General features: G+C 36.6%; 2 protein-coding genes across 2 annotated transcripts in view; both read right to left on the reverse strand.

Annotated features, from left to right (window-relative positions):
* Positions 1-9,276, reverse strand: part of LOC121992481 (alpha-humulene synthase-like) — a 108,069-nt gene extending 98,793 nt beyond the window's left edge. The window contains exon 1 of the mRNA XM_042546898.1: positions 9,087-9,276. The gene's annotated coding sequence lies outside the window, so the exon portion shown is untranslated. The remainder of the gene's footprint in view (positions 1-9,086) is intronic.
* LOC121992479 (alpha-humulene synthase-like) lies at positions 4,809-8,090 on the reverse strand. The gene is made up of 7 exons (XM_042546897.1): positions 7,895-8,090; positions 7,472-7,715; positions 6,879-7,251; positions 6,454-6,672; positions 5,744-5,879; positions 5,405-5,653; positions 4,809-5,319 (listed from the first exon to the last, which is right to left on the reverse strand). The coding sequence occupies exons 1-7, from the start codon at positions 8,021-8,023 to the stop codon at positions 5,026-5,028; spliced, it is 1,644 nt and encodes a 547-aa protein (XP_042402831.1). The 5' UTR covers positions 8,024-8,090; the 3' UTR covers positions 4,809-5,025.
* Positions 9,277-17,502: the final 8,226 nt, after the last annotated feature.

The raw sequence follows: 17,502 nt of genomic DNA on the forward strand, positions 1-17,502 counted from the left end.
AGAGCGGACCATTCAGATGTTAGAGGACCTGCTGAGGTCATGTGTTATGGATTCCGGAGGCAGTTGGGAGGACCATCTGCCGTTGGTAGAGTTTGCCTACAACAACAGCTTCCATTCGGCTATCCAGATGGCGCCGTTTGAAGTGTTGTATGGTAGGTCTTGTCGGACACCCACCCTCTGGGATGAGGTTGGGGAGGCCCAATAGTTGGGACCTCATAGAGTTCAGCAGGAAGCAGAGTTGGTCCGTACTATCAGACCGAGGATGTTAGAGGCACAGGATTCGCCAGAAGTGTTATGCTGGTCGGAGACGCAGACCCGTAGCGTTCTCTATTGGCGACCATGTATTTCTGCGAGTTTCACCCACGAAAAGGGTGAAGAGATTTGACCTCAGATGCAAGTTAGCTGTGCGTTATGTTGGACCTTTCCAAATCTTGGAGAGGATTGGAGTGGTAGCTTACTATCTGGCACTACCACCGTCCCTGTCAGGTGTTCACGATGTATTCCACGTATCAATGCTGCGGAGATACGTACCTGATCCGACGCATGTGCTGGCAGATATCTCAGTTCCAGTTCAGCCTGACATTACATATGAGGAGGTTCCGGTACGGATTCTCGACCGGAAAGAGCGTTAGTTGCGGAACAAGACTATCCGGCTGGTTAAAGTCGGATGGCAGCATCATTCGGGCGAGGAGGCTACTTGGGAGCTTGAGGATACTATCCGAGCTCGATATCCCCATCTTTTTACGTGAGGTATGTGATTCAGTTTACCGTTCAGCATTTATACTTTCTATATCTGTTGTTAGTAATTGCTGATGGTAGATAACGAAATTTGGGGACCAAATTTTTTATAAGTGGGGGAGAATGTAAAATATCGAAAATAGGCGAATATTAATAAGGGAATTTTCCGGAATTTTTGGAAATTTTTTGGGAATTTTTCGGAGCTTGTATGGACGAGTTAACGGGAACAAGAACGGGGTCTGGAAAAGCCTGTTTAGACTATCCGATTTAAGGGAGGAAAAGATTATATTTATATATCCTTTTCCTTTTTATTTCTTTTCCTTTGCTTTTATCGCCGAACCTGAGTCTTCCCCCCCCCCCCCCCCCACGCCGATTTCCCTCTCAGCCCGACTCCTCCGAGCCCTAACCGCCGGCCACTCGGTGGTTTCCTCCTGCTTCCCCTCTTCTCTACTTATCCCACGCCGAGTTTTCCTTCTTCCCCGAGTGCACCAAGCTCTGCCCCGACGCCGACCTTCTCCACCCGACGCCTCCGCCAGCCACCGAGAGTCCTCCGACCGCCGCCGACTCTTGACCCGAGCACCACGGCAGGCTTTGTCTTCTTTTCTCGGAGTCGTCCTCTGGGCGGAAGAGGCAAGCCCTAGTTGAGCCTTTGCCGATCTCCTCTGTGCCGACCTCCTCCACTGAGCCATGCCCTAGATTCACCGCCGGCCACCTCTGCCCTAGCCTCTTCACCGCTGCACACTGCCGCCCCAGTTGCTGATGCCCTCACTGATCTCTCTGTCAGTTTGATCGAGCCGACACCGTGGTTCCATTTTTCTATGTCGTGTCTTAGCAGTGATTGAAGGTGAGGGTTTAGAGTTGGTTTTTCCTTTTTTGTGCTTTGTTTTGTGTTCTACCGTGAGTAGTACTATGTTGGGTGGTCGCTGATTGTAGGGTCCTGGTCTCCAACAGCGGCTACTTCTTTTGGCGGCACTATCCCTAATTGTGGATTAATAACAGTGGCTGTGAGAGTAGGTAAGGTTTATTGGGTATCTGGATTAAGCATTTGCTTAGTTGTAGATCGTAGTGTACTTGATTTTTGTTAGATGATTATTCATGTGTCGGTTGATTAGGTTTATGTGTTTTTGGAATTAGGGTTTTTGCCCTAATTTAGGGTTAAAGAATTTATTTATCTATTTATTGGAATTTTAGCTAAATAAAATATATCTTTGTTGGTATCACAGGACCTTGACGCGAGACGAGTATCTCGACGTCGTGTTCGGATCAGATTTGACATTTCCTATTGGAGGCGGGTACTTTTGACTTATTGTCTTTGATATGCTTAGTAATGAAAATAATATGTTGCATTAATTGTGTTTCCTATTTGTTTCGGTTAATCACTGCCTAATACATGTTACCTGTTTGATTGATTGTTTGTTTGCATCTCGTATTGATCTTGTACCCGATCTATCATGCTCGTGGGTAGTGATATAACCATGTTTCACATGTTCATGACCTAGGTTTGATACCTTTTTGATCAGTATGTCTTTATTTGATCTATTCACTATGGTGCCCATTGTTATATGCCCAGAGGTTGGTTTAGTATATTACCATGCTTAGTGACTTGCACCATTTACATGATCGCATGTTGTGCGATAGATTGCTCCATTATTGTCGAGCACTTTGCCAGTTTTCATCACTGTTCGGTGCTCCGTTGTGACTCTCATGGGTAGCGTGACACAGCGTGGCAGCACGTCAGTTTGACTCTTCCGGTGCTCCGTTGATCCGCTCATGGGTAGTGTGACGCAGCGTGTAGCACGTTAGAGATTCCTCCCCGTCATAGTGTACCGGGAGATGAGAGCATTGCGCTCCCCCATTTATGATTTGGGGTAGGAGTACGTATGTACTCCGACAGCATCCCGTCCACTCGATCACTCATCAGGAGTAGTGTTGCTGAGTGCACGGTTGTCACAGCCCTACCCACTTGGTCCCACTTTTGTTGTGAGTTGGCTGACTGGCGTCAGGGGTGACCATGACATTGGCATCATATGCATGATGCATTTATTGTTTGTGATTTTGTTTGCTGCACTTATATGCTGCATATTGTTTGGATACCTATGTTTGACATGCATACAGGTTTTCTATACCTTTCGGACTGTTTATCCTTATACCGGGTCCTGGTTAGTACAAATTCTCTCCTGTCTACTTCGGTTTGCATTTATCTTTATTTTTATCAGGAGACTGTACGCATGATTAGTGCTAGGTGTTATTTCTTTACTTTGCATATCAATTGTACCTGCTGAGTGTTGGACTCACCCCGCCTCCATTGTTGTTATTTTCAGGTTGATGCTGTCAGGAGGGAGTTCCAGTCGCTAGTCCCCACTGCACGTAGTGCTAGATCCCCTGCAGACCTCGAGGATTGATTGACTTTTGAGTTTTCTTCTCGTTTGTCTATGTTTAGACTTGATTTGTTTGATACTTGGACGTTGTATTTATTTTTGTGATGTCGATGGATTTTATTTGGTCTTATTCTACTACATGCCTGCCGGGTCGGCATAAGAGGTGAGTTTCGTCGGATTTGAGTTTTACGAGTGTAGTTGAGTAGGGTGGTTTTCGAGTCAGAGTATTACTGCTTTGTTTGATTATATATAACTGCGTGGATGTTTGTGTGGTTGTGTTATATTTATTGTTATTATTCCAGCCGCATGTGGCTGAGGTATAGAGATATGTAGAAAGTTTCAGATTGTCCGCCGTACAGGGAAGATGCTGCCGAAATTTCTTCGGACGGGGACTCCTCTGGGGCGTGACAGTAGTAGTAGTAGTGTAGAAGGTGGGTCGCTACAGGGAGAGAGTCTCTCTTACACATGGGTGTGCAAGGGGGTATAAGTCCAGGGCACAGATTACACTGTACCAAGTTTATTCATATGCGAGTATGACCTACACACATCGGATATTAGATCGGTCGAGATAAAATTTACCTAAGTGAATGAACTAACATTTTTCCATCTGAATATCTTTTTTGCTACCTACTCAAGAGTATAATAGAAGCATTAATATGAAATTAATGATGATTTTGTAACGTCTCGACATTAATGACAACATTAACCTCATTAATGGTGATTTTGTAATGTCTTAATATTAATTGCAATATTAAACTCATTAATAATGATTTCATAATGTCTCGACATTCATGACGACATTAAATCTATTAATGGTGATATTAAACCTAGTATTAAATGACCATAATTTGGTCATTCATTATAGGCAAGGTGAGAGCTCCTATATAAGAGGTTGAATCTTGAGCAAATGGTAGAGTAGCGGAAGATATGCGAAAGAGAAAGCGAGAGCAATATCAAAAGAATTCCTCCACCTTCATTCCCTGATTCTTTCCTTACAGTTGTGCATCCGCTCAGCTGAACTACTCGTGATAGCACTCAGATGCATTCTCAGTTCACCATGAACAACCAGTGTTTAGTTGTGTGCATGGTTTTGCCATTGTATCGTGAGAAACAGATAACCCAAGAGAACCTTGAAGCACAGCCGTAGGTGGAGTGAATCTGTTTTAAGAAAACTGCATTGAGCACAGGCCTTGGCATCTTCCTCGACAAATTTCTTTCTCGATTAAGTTGCATGCGCACTGCATTGACTTTGCGACTTGAACCACTAGAAGCTTACTAGAACTATCTCCACTAACAGTCTGAGATCATCCGCTTAGGTTATCGCAACAGATAAGTTAGAATTGACTTTATATAATTTCAATTCAATAATTTTCACCAAAATCTCTGGTAAATTGTCCAATACTTAAGTTGTATGAATTTTAAAAATTAACCTAGAGTATGGTGATTGAGCTTTATATTGAAACCAAATTCTTTATTGCCATTCAATAAAATTAGATTTAATTTATTCCATTTTTTAAAATTGTTTGGTCTCAAATATGTTATCTCTTTTTTATTTTACTAGATTCTTCCATTTCCAAACCAAAATATATAAATTATATCTTCTCAACCATATATAAATACTACATAAATTTAAGTCTCTCTAAACAATTCTTGATTTTTAGATCGACAATAAAATAAAATGATTATAGACTATGATAATCAAGCACTTAATTATTTTATTTACTACAATGTTACATGCGTGTTACAATATACGCCTTATACTTAAGGCATTCCAGTACTTCAATAACATACTATAAATCATCCAAACTCGATTTTCACTTTATTCAAATGTAGATTAAACCACCTTAAATTGTGATTGATCTGGCCTCTGATTATCGTCACTAGCTAGGATTTGTAGGGTGTGACACTCTTAAATAAGAACAGATTCAACCAACAACATATTGACATTATCTTTCATTGTAGTATTGGAAACGGTGTATGCGTCAATGTACTTGTAAAATTCTTCTACTACTCTTGAAAAGTTTACTATGTTTTCAATTAAAAGTCGAGGTACTTGTGTTTGATCGAGGCATTCTTTGTTGTGATCCTTCCATGCGTCCTCCACCATCTCCATAAGATTCTTATAAGCCTCTTTTTCATCTGTGGCAAACTCTTTCATATAACATTCTACAGTTGAAGCTGTATGTTCTCTTTGTTGCTCCAACTGCAAAATTCCAAAAGAAATTTCAAGAAATAGAAAATACATTTTTGAATATCTACCAAATAAATTAATTGTCTAAAATAATCACCTCATGTGAAGTTACATCATCCATGAGTCTACAAATCATACAGCTGGCTTTGATGATTTTGGGGAAGCTGGCAACCCACTCAAATACCTCCTTTGATGCCACCTGATCCATGCCTACATAAGAGGCACATATAAGCAAACGATATCCAGTGGTGTCTAGTGAGTTACTTAGATGTTCCTCTAGTGTGGGTACATATTTTTCAATGCCCCATTTGGCTTCTATGAAGAAAGACCTTGATATAGCTTTTATCTACATAAAAGGAAACGATAAACTTAATTAGTTTATATTTGACAAGTTAAAAACAGACGTTAATCATTTTTACAATGTACTTAAATATACCTCATCTTGAAGAAATGATATGCGGTATTTCTCATCATTTTCTAGTTCATTTTCAAATTCCTTGAAAGTCCTTAGTAACTTGAGATAGAAATCCTTTAAGTATTCTGGTACTTCATCAATGGCTTGAGGTTCCCACCTGAAATGAGCAAACTTAACATGCATAATTGACTAACTATATTGTCACGATATCTTAAAGATTTATAAAGAATATCAAAATTAGTTTGAAATAAATTAGAAATAATAACTATATAGTTATTTGATGTCATATTGTTACATGTTTGTTGTTGATATCTAATCTTTAGATAATGATCAAAATATTAGTTGACTTACAGGTATTTTAAAGTTGTTTTGACAAGATCAGAAGATGTGTTCATATCTCCTTCAATTGAGAAATAAAGTAGGTGCTAATGTGTTTTTTTAATTAGAAGTAGTCTTCATTGTTTTTTATTTTAAAGGAATATCAAGAATGCATTTTGCTATTTGTTATAATAACTTACAATATTTAGCTCATAATTCTTTTCCTTTTCTTATGTTTTTAATTATTCTTTTATAATTAGATCAGTAATTTATCATTTTATAACTTTCAGTTTTTTTGTTTATTTGAGTTAAATTTATTTTAATTATGATGTTTTATCAGCTATGTAGACTACTCAACTAATTGCAATATTAAGAAAAACAAAAATTAGCAAAATAATGGATGCAATAGGTACCTTTGAATTGCCTCAGTTAATAATTGGCTCTCTTGCAGTGTGCTATAATTATCATATATGTCATCCAAAACTGACAACAATGCAATAACCTTGGTACAAATTAATCTTGCACGAGAATAGTGAGGCTCAAAGTGCACATTATGTATCCAATAATAACATTCCACAATTCGATCGCGAGCAAAGTTTAGTGATTTAGCAAGTGCTAGATCATTCCACCATCTTCAAATAGGTAAAAAAAAAGATGAGACAATATAATTAGCTTAAACTACAATAAAACATTTATTTAGACAAATAAATCATGTGAATTATTATAATATGTGAGTTTGAAATCATTTATTCAACTTCTTTGGTACTCACACTTAATTCATGTGAAAATATTCAAGTACTCTAATATTTCTTCATAAAAGAAACTTCACTATACTTACATTGAAATTTTCTTTAGTTCCTCTTGGTGAAGAGATTGTAGCAGATTAAAATCCAACTTTGCAAACTCTAATATTGCTTCATTTCGCCTTTCCTCCTCTTGATAAATAGGGATATATTTTCTTGCCAAGAGCCGTTTATTTCCCCGGCATAGTGGTGTTTCAAGGAAATGAGACACCAATATCACTAAAGGTTGTTTAAGTTCATCCAACAATGATGCAAGTCTATTCTTTGTAAATAATATGGCTTCATCAAGTATATACTCCCCGTGTATCCTAAGGTAAGCTGCATTGTATAAGCTTAATAATCCCTTCACATCTTCATTCAAGGTTGACATGAAGTTTCCTTCCTCATCCTTGAACTTGTTAAAAACATCTACAATAGTACGGGAAAATACTAATAATTATCTCACAACAAATCAAATAGTATAGTAATATAGAACAAACTATTTGATTAGTTTTTTTTTTATGATATATAGCATGTAAATATTGTAGCTTATATTTAAAAGGTTTTAATGATGACCTTTCTAGATATATATTTTTATTTGACAGAATATATAGTGTAATAGTTTTTGCTTATTTATATTGTTAACTACCTGCAGGCACATAAAAATCATGTTGCCTAAGTAATCGAAAATGGAGAGAAGTTTCATAAAGTTCATAGTTTTTAGCATCATGCTTAGAAATTAAACTTAATGCCGCATCTATTTCTTTCTCAAAGTGATAATCCAATCCGAGCAACTGAATTGCATCGATCAAATTCATAATTTGCAATATGTCACTGGTTTCTCGAAAGAAGTTCTTTATTTGCTCCTTTAGCTCTTCTGCTCTAATCCACACCTACATCATCAAACATGAAATTCAACAACTATATATATTACCTTTAAATAATTAAAACAAATAATTCAATGCTTTTCAATTTCCTTTAAGATGATTATATATTTTATGAATAGGTGTTTATTAATGAAAAAATTGAGTGATAAATAATGAATAAATGTGGAGAGAAGTTAATAAAATACCTCTGTGAGAGCAGGAGAAGTAGTGTGGTGGATGAAATAATCGCCCCAAATACTCGGATGATATTTTGCTGTTTTACGAATTACTATATCTTCATTGCTCTTAACCGGGGTGGTTGATTGCTTCTCCATCTTAATTAGAAACTTAGGAAGTAGTGATCAAGAGGTTTGTGGCTGATGCATAGCTTTCACTTGCTATTTATAAGCTTATCTAATGCACGTGGAAAATATTTTAAAGCATGTGCAAGACCTATTTAATTAATTAATTACCTTATAAGTTAAATTCTTAGACACTTTACCCATATAAAAAATATTATATTTCATAGACGGATTGGACACAGAAAAATGACATAATAAAATTGCCGGATTGAATTAATGATACATTTATACTGAAAACGATTGTCTGTACGACACATGGTAAAGGGTAAACATCGTTAATAAATTTGACACAAATTGTCAAATGGGCATCTTTTTTTCATTTACGTCAAATGGACGCCCTATTAAAACAAAACTATCCAAAATACCCTTCTAAATACTACCTTTCTAAATCGGGTTTTAGATTTTATGATGTGAATCACAGCCGACAAACTTAATGTTATCACCCAAGAGCGCTAGAGGGGAGAATAACTCCGATCACTTCGATGAAGTTGCATAATAGAAATCTTAAAGTAAGACAAGTAAAACAGGAACACACACTAATAAATTTGGTTTTACTTGGTTCATCGTCTCCCAAATCCTAATCCTAATGACTACCATCACTATCCTTTTCCTTTTTGGATATCTTTAGTGGCGAAGAAGCCTCTTAGAACTTATTCCTGTAACATATATCAAATACAAAGATATAAATGAAATCGAAAAAAATTAAAACAAACACACGTTTACACAAGTAAACTTTGATTTGGATGCTTCTTATTTCTTTGAAGTGCCTCTTGTTGGTTTGAAAATGCAACAATACTTCATTCTCAAACCCCCAAGAATCAACTACATTAAATCATCTCGAAACCCTCTTTTAAAAGTTGTTGCACCGGCTGATTTCTACCTAGCAATCGGCTATAATCTCCCACCAATCGACTTTAAGGAATTAGGGCGCTAAGCACGCTTAAGCGCAGCGGAAAACTTCTAGTTCCTCTAGAAGATCTATACCAAGGGAAAGACATGTTACAATCTATACTAAGCTGATATCGTGATAGTATACCTTTGATGTGTGCACAAGAACTCCAGACAGCTTGGATCTCAACACGATCACACGTTCGTGCCTCTATGGTATCTACACGAACAAGTGTTCGTTTGTCTCACAAACTCGCAAAGTGGAGAAGGCAACCATCTAAGGTTGTGCTAGCAACCTTGATAGGAAGTCTCGGACTAGAGGAGAAGAGAAGAGGAAGGAGAATGAAGAAGTACACCAAAATGAGAGGAAAAAATGCTTAAGTATTTTCATCCAATGAAAATACTTAATGAGCATTAATTCAATTAATGAGCATTAATGAATATTTACACTCCTTTAAGGACCACATTTAAATGTCTTCATTTTGAATTCAATTTCAAAAATTGAATGATTCATGCAACAACAAGCACACTGAGTGATAGTCGTTAAGAAGATTGTTACATCTTATATAACCGCTCTCTAAGAGATCAGTGCTAATAAAGTTGTTACACTTAGCTGCTCTTCCAAATTAATCAGAGATACACTTATAATGACACATAGCCTCTCTCATGATGGTATATATTCGTTATTCAGGAAATATCTAATCTCCTTGTGGCACGTAGCTATTATCTTGGAGATATCCATGTCTTGTATTTACATTGATTAAATAATCTTCATTTATATCAATATGACATCTCTAATCTCTCATAATGACTATTCTGTCAAGAGCATATATCATATTCAATACTCATAATCATTTCGATATATAACAAAAATTAGTCAACTAGTGAATAACATGGTAGAATTTCCTTGATTTACTTCGCATATTCACTGAAGTCATAGATATATAATTACCGAAGTAGACGCACATGAAGTAAAAGAGTATTATTTTACTTCGTCTTATCACTGAAGTCGTATATATGAAATAGTGAAGTTTTTGATCGGTTCAAGGAGGCAATACTGGTTCAAAGTTGGACTGATGACGAAGTTAAAAAACATCATTTACTTCGTTGGTTTTGTAATATGTCGAAGTAATAGATGATATATAATTTTACAGTTTACATTAATTACCGAAGTAAATATATTTTATAACTTTGTCATAATTTGTATTTGTCGAAGTATTTGATATTATATAACTTCGCAGTTTACATTTATTGACAAAGTAATTGATTTAAAAGACTTCATTGTTTTGTATTATACTAAAGTAATTGATAAGAAATGACTTCGTAATTATCAATGAGTCCACAAGTTTATATCCACCAATCCACAAGTATATATATGCTAATCTATAAGTATAAAGCCAAAATTATATATTAACGAATTCACAATTTACATTCACCAATCCATAAGTATAACAAAAAAAAATCCACAAAATCAAAAGTGTATCCATAAGTATATCAAAAAATCTACAATGAAAAATCAAATACTTATCCCAACGTGCACAACCTATTTAGGCACATAGGTACGAGTAGACAAATTTGCTTCATTCACTTTTGACTTCATCACATCAAAATTCATTATAATATTAATTTTTCATTGTTCCTGCAAATTGAAATGGAAAAAAAAATACAAAATGCATTTAGATTGGAGAGAAATAACAAAGAAATATCTAAAACTGAACCTACATCATATACCTAAATTACATATTGCACCTTTACATACTAAAACCTGACATCCTTATCAATCACCTTTAAACCTTTTATAGAAAGTGACATAAAAAATTACCATATACTACACCTGCATTTATACTCCATGAGGGAGTTAGGCTTAATGATCTAAAAATAACAACTAATGTAATAAAATCTAATGATAGATCCAAGAATTGAAGATAGGTTGAATTCTAGTTGAATGCTTATTATGTAATAAAGGATGTTAGAATTCAACAAGAACAATAAACAAAGTAACAAAATAAAAACTAAAATGTTACTCTTTGTATGCCAAAGAAGAGTACTAACCTCCATCTTTATCAAAGAATATCAACAACATATCGTCATCATCCTCATCTTCAAGCCCATCATCAACACTACCCATATTCAAATTCTGTAAAAATATTGAAACAAAATTGAGAATCCACAAAGGATATTGATTAAAATTCCCTTCATGTTTTAATATAATGTCACTATGCCTACCAACAAAACAAATATTAGTTGGCAATTTTTCATATCAAAATTGTCATTTACTTCCTATGAAATGAAAATATTATAGTCATGACTCAATCCTCACTAATTAGCAAAAATAAGACACAAATTTCATCCAAACTTAGGACTATAAGCATAAATAGAGCTGAATAAAGAATTGTTTGCATAACAGATTGAGAAGGATGTGGAAAATATTTAATACATCTTGATTGAGAAAGAAAAATATAATGTAAAAGGAACTCCAGAGAGCACACCATCCCCTCTCTTTCCAACCATATACATGTTTTCATGACTAGTTCAAAGTATACAAGTGTCATAGTTTGAGGCTTACGCTGAACAATACATGTAGCTACTCCTAATACCGCATGAACACATGTAGCTACTCCTAAAAACATCATGAAAAGGTAATGAAACATGTAGATTTATCTATTAATATTTTAAATTTCAAATTCTCTTTAAATATCACCATTCCTATTTCCTCCTAGAATTAAGGTGACAAATTATTTGGTATTCACTTACAAGATGAAAAAGCTAGGTTGCTACATCTCTAAAAGCCATCAGAGCTTTCATGTTCTCATTTGAACACATGGTTACCAATGTTTTATCTCTAATAATAGGAGAAAGCTAGGAGAAACTAGCTAATTTCACCTCTAAGAGCCATTGTTGAGTGTACTTGCATGAGTTGAATCCATATTTAAAGAAAATGTCATCTACGTGTCTTTACAAGTTATTCCACTGATTATATCTATTTCACTTATGTTTATTTCACAAGAAGTTTTATGTGAACTTAAACATGAATACACAAATTTCGAAGGTGGTAATATGAGTGACTGACTGCGTAGAATCATGCTAACAATGTTTCTATTTCTTCTCTGATAGGAGAAAGCTAGGTCGTTGTGGGTCATCATCGAAACTTATATGAGTGACCAAACAAACACCAATGACAATCCATTTGAATGCCTTTACCCATTATTGAACTTGTAGCAACCTATACAACTCACATAATTCACATAACTAAATATCAATATGCATATTTCAAAGAAGATATCTTGAACTTGTCTAGAAATTTATTAGATATAAGTAAACTTACTGCATACAAAGAAAAATATTGCTTGAAAGAAAAAAAAGCATGAGTTGAATCCATATACTAATAAAATAAAAAACACATACCTGTTGTCGACCTTAATGACATGCTCAATCAAAGGGCCAATGGAAGCGCTCTCAAAAACCAATGATGCAATCAGAAGTGCAAACCTCTTCTTTTGTTGCAAGAAAGAATAGATGAACAAAAGGAAAAAAGGAATCTTTATCTTCTCTGCAACAGATGGTCACGAAGAAGAACTCACCTCTTCATATGGGGGCATGGAAAGCAGCCACATGATGCTAACAAAGCAACCAATCATTGTCAAATCATATGGGAGAAAAGACATTGATCCGTACAAGCATCATATGGTTTTGAACACTTAAAGGGATCTAACTGAATTTTTTTAAGCAATTCCGAGTCCACCTGTAATATCCCGGTTCTGAGATTTTGATTAAGTATGACTTAAAATGTTAGATGGTATTATCCGTATCACCAAGGTGCACCTTCCTTTTCAGAAGCCCAAACTTAAGAACTCCAAAGTTAAGCGTGCTTGACTTGGAGAAATCTGAGGATGGGTGACCTCCTGGGATGTTTTCCCGGGTACATAAGTTAGGACAAATTAAAGCACGCTGAAAGGACCTCCGGTGGTCTGTGAAGCTAGTCGTCAACTCGATGGGCAATTCTGGTGGCATTCCTTGCTCGATCTGGGTGGAGCCCACCCGGGCCGGGGCGTTACAGATGGTATCAGAGCGACCTTGCGACCGTTAGTGCGCCTGTGGCAGGAGCACCCAGGGCACCACCTAGCGATGGAGATTTTGGGATTTGTCTATGGTGTGATTCATGGTTACACAACGAGGACGTTGTGTCTTTAAGTGGGGGTGATTGTAATGCCCCGTTCTGAGATTCTAGTTAAGTATGGCTTAGAAGGCTAGATGATACTATCCATATCACTAAGGTTCACCTTCCTTTTCGGAAGCTCAAACTTAAGAACTCCAAAATTAAGCGTGAGGATGGGTGACCTCCTGGGAAGTTTTTCAGGGTGCGTGTGAGTGAGGACAAAGCACACTAAAAGGACTTCCGGTGGTCTGTGGAGCTAGTCGTTAACTCGATGGACAATTCTGGTGGCATTCCTAGCTCGTCCGGGTCGGGGCGTTACACCACCATCCGCCATGGGATTGAGATCGACATTAGAAGAATGCATCCTGCAACCCTCGCTTGTTGGTAATTACGTGACCGCTCCCGCACCACCCCCCTCTATTTCCCCCTCGGCACCATCCCCTCCGGTCGCATCTTCTTCTGGTCCTATGCCTTCTACCTCTTCCACTTCATCCACCTCCTCCGCACCTTCATCAACATCCTCCGTCGATGCTACTGCTCCCTCGCCATCATGTTCTTCCACTCCGTCTCCTTTAAGAATTAGGGAAAAAGAGGCGTCAAGGGAATCAGGGAAAAAGAGAAGGGACTGGTATTTTTCGTCGATAAATCACTGGCAAAAAGAATGAAGGCGCGCCGCTAGTGTTAGAGAAAAAAATGGGGTGGGTCACTGGTAGTTTGGGCATTAAAATGAAATTATCTTGTTCATCTTTTTTACTTCGGCATCTATAAATTATTAAAAAAATATTTTTTTTACTTTATCAAATACATTATATCGAAGTAATATGCTACCAAAAAAAGGAGTGAAGCCCAAATTTTTTAAAATATGAAGTAAAACATACTTTTTTTACTTTGTTAGTGTTGTTACTGAAGTTATTTATTATATACTACAAAACTACTAATTATTGAAGTAGCTTGTGCCAAAGTAAAAATTGATTTTTCTACTAGTGCTAAGACCCCATTATTAGAGACATAATCAGAAAAAGGGTCTGTTGCTGAAGGGAATGGAACCACTAACTGTCAACAAGCTGCAGTAGTAAGACAACAAGCTACACAATCATTTTCGGATCCCAAAAAAGAAACTCTAGAAAAAAATTGGTGGAATGAATAATTGTTCAGGATCTTTGGTGATAAGGATAATGGAAACTGAAAGGACACTAACTTCAAAAGGGTTTCTATTGAGTTTTATTTTAGCAACCACATAATTATTTCTGTTATATGAAGATAGTAAGGTGACTATTATGGTTATGAGGTATTCAATTGTGGTTCTCTTATAAAATGTCGCTTAGTTTACGTTAATTATTTTTTTTGGTTTACAATATAAGCACTACACAAGATTAAATCTTATTTACATGTCTTTTTAATTTAGATTGTCATTAGTTTATTTACATTCTCTATTTTTTATTTTTATTGCTATTATTTTTGTTTAATTTTATTAAAAATGATAATTATAATTTTGTGGTTGCTCCACCATAAGCAATACAAAAGGCCAAGATATCTAGCTATCTAGATAGGAATTGCATGAAATCACTGTACCACAAATCACTATGGGAAGTTCGAAATGTCAGAGTCCTTGTCTACACAAAATCACTCTACCACTGATCACTGTAGGCAGATAGGAAGTAGCTATCTAGCTATAGGCTATAGGAGATCACTCTACCATAGATCACTGTGGGCAGCCTAGGATATAACACTCACCGTCGACTAGCTCTAACCTTAACCTACAATAGAAGGGAGCCCTGGTTGATAGGATACATGTAAATCCAGATGTATAATAATCACTGTCGACTGGATCTGACCTCAGCCTATAATGGGATGGGAGCCCTGGTCGACATGATACATGCAAGTCTAGATGTATAACAATCACCGTCAACTGGCTCCGACCACAAGCGAGCAATGGTCGTCAAACTAGCTCATACCACAAGGGAGAATTGGTCATCAAACTAGCTCATACCACAAGGGAGCAATGGTCATCAACATACATATAGTGCAATGATGAACATGATGTAAATAATCAATATGATATCTCCAATGGTACACACCCGACATATATGCACACACAATCATAGGTATAAGCAAAATGATACCTCCAACAGTACACACGAGACATGTATGAACACTCAACATATGTATAATCAACTAGATACCTTCAATAGTACATACCAGACACGTAGACACACCACAACACAGGTTTAATCGACAAGATACCTCCAATACTATACATCAACCACATGTACACACATGACAAACACGTGTATATTCACAACATAGGTATAATCATCAAGATACTTATAACTAAACATGTTGGACATGTGTGCACATAACAAGAAAGGTATAATCGACAAAATACCTCTAATAATACTCACCCGACATGTATGCACATAACAAGAAAGGTATATTCAACAAAATACCTCTAATAATACTCACCCGACGTGTATGCACATACATCATGAGTATAATCAACATAATACTTCCAATAAAACATAATAGACACATGTGCACATACAAAATAAATATAATCAACAAGATACTTCCAATAAAACACACCTGACATGTATACACACAGAACATACATATATCCAGAAACATGATCCATCAATCACATATACTTATATGCATTAAAAGATCTAACATGTGCCTACCAATAACATCCACAATATATAGCAACACCTATACGTGCACACACTAATATATACATAATAAGCATGATAACTCCTATAGCACGCACCAAAATCGTGTATACGCTACTGCATATAAACAATCTTAAAGTAAATTCCTATCATACACACTATACACGTGTGCACCTACATAATAAGAATATCTAATAGTGAGAATGTATAGACAATAAAGAGATCATCTCAAAGATCAAGTATATAAGTATCAAATATAGATAAAATTCAAGTAGAGTCAAGATAAAGCAACCAATCCATAAGATAATCTATGCACTAAGTTCAAAAACTATAGAGGTCAAGGAAAAAATATCTGCCATTAAATGTAAGTCACGCTAAACATCCTCATGTCCAAGAGTCTGCTTCAAATTGAATCAAAACTCTTTAATATAGAATACAAATCATACCAATCTACCATAATTTAATTAACCAAACATAATCCCAACTAGGTTTAGAAACCCTAATTGGATTAACCTAATCATATCACATACTCACCAAATCCATGGTGGCTAATAGTGGCTCACGACCGGAGGGATTCACGACCAGAAGAAGGTGGCTAAAGCTAGGTAGAGCTACTGTCCAGCAAATCAGATGCTCCAAAATCAGCATATAGCATGGTTCGAATATCCTATTCACAATCACTACATTCTCAACTGAGAATTAAACCCAATCATTCATCCACAACCTTTTAAACTAGAGATCTTGCCCTTAAATAAGTTTTAGGCTGGAACAGATGAGGGGTGCTGATGGCTTAAAAGGATGAAATGGTCTATGATGCTAACACTGGCAAAACCCACAACTTCAAGAACTGGTGCCTACTGGTGGTTGTGACTATGCTGGTTGGTGCAGGGAAGTGGCAGGTGGCGGCTCACTCTTTGGCAGTGACCACAGCAATGAAAATGGCAAGAACAACAGCGATTCAAGGTGTCATGACCATGGGTACACTACAAGAAAAATGTCATTCAACAACACTCAAACGACAACAGTTTTATACCAAACCGTTGTCTTTTTGCCTTTTAACAACGGTTTTAACAAAAACTGTTGTCTTTTAGTAATTTTTTTTGGCTTATGACAACAGTTTTTAAAAACTGTTGTCTATTTATGTTTTTTTGGGGATACAACAACGGTTTTTAAAGGGTACAACAACAGTTTTTTAAAACTGTTGTCTATGTGCGCTTTTTTGGGATTACGACAACGGTTTTTAAAAACCGTTGTCTATTAAGTGTTGTTAAATGCAATTGTTTTTTCTTTCGCCACTTTTTCTCCTTCGTCATTTGTCTGTTTTACGCCTTGTTTTTTTCTGTCTCTTTCCCAAAACCCTACTCTTCGCCGACTCCTCCTCACTGCCCTCTTCGTCGCCTCCCTCCTCACCACCCTCTTCATCGCCTTCTTCGCCGCCTCCCTCCTCACCACCCTCTTCGCCTCCTCCCTCCTCACCACCCTCTTCGCTGCCTCATTCCTCGCCGCCCTCTTCTGTCTCTATAACGCCGCCTTCTTTCTTTCCTATCCACGGCAGCAAGGGTTCTTCCCTCTCCACAGCACCACCTTCTTTCTTTCCTCTCTATACCAGTAAGGTTTCTTCTCTCTCTACAGCAAGCAAGGAAGAGGGAAGCCCGAGATATCAAGTTCCTCCTCCCGATTATGTACTTTTAAGGTTTGGATGAAGCTTTTCTTGCAGTGGATTGATGTCTCATTTGATCCTG

Source organism: Zingiber officinale, chromosome 6B (assembly GCF_018446385.1).
Source record: "Zingiber officinale cultivar Zhangliang chromosome 6B, Zo_v1.1, whole genome shotgun sequence".
NCBI classification, from domain to species: Eukaryota; Viridiplantae; Streptophyta; class Magnoliopsida; order Zingiberales; family Zingiberaceae; genus Zingiber; species Zingiber officinale.

Coding starts and splice junctions, on each gene's coding strand:
- LOC121992479 (XM_042546897.1), bottom strand. CDS start 8,023: ATGGAGAAGCAATCAACCACCCCGGTTAAGAGCAATGAAGATATAGTA. Junction 7,716..7,894: donor CTTCTCCTGCTCTCACAGAG/GTATTTTATTAA, acceptor TTGATGATGTAG/GTGTGGATTAGAGCAGAAGA. Junction 7,252..7,471: donor TGATTTTTATGTGCCTGCAG/GTAGTTAACAAT, acceptor GTACTATTGTAG/ATGTTTTTAACAAGTTCAAG.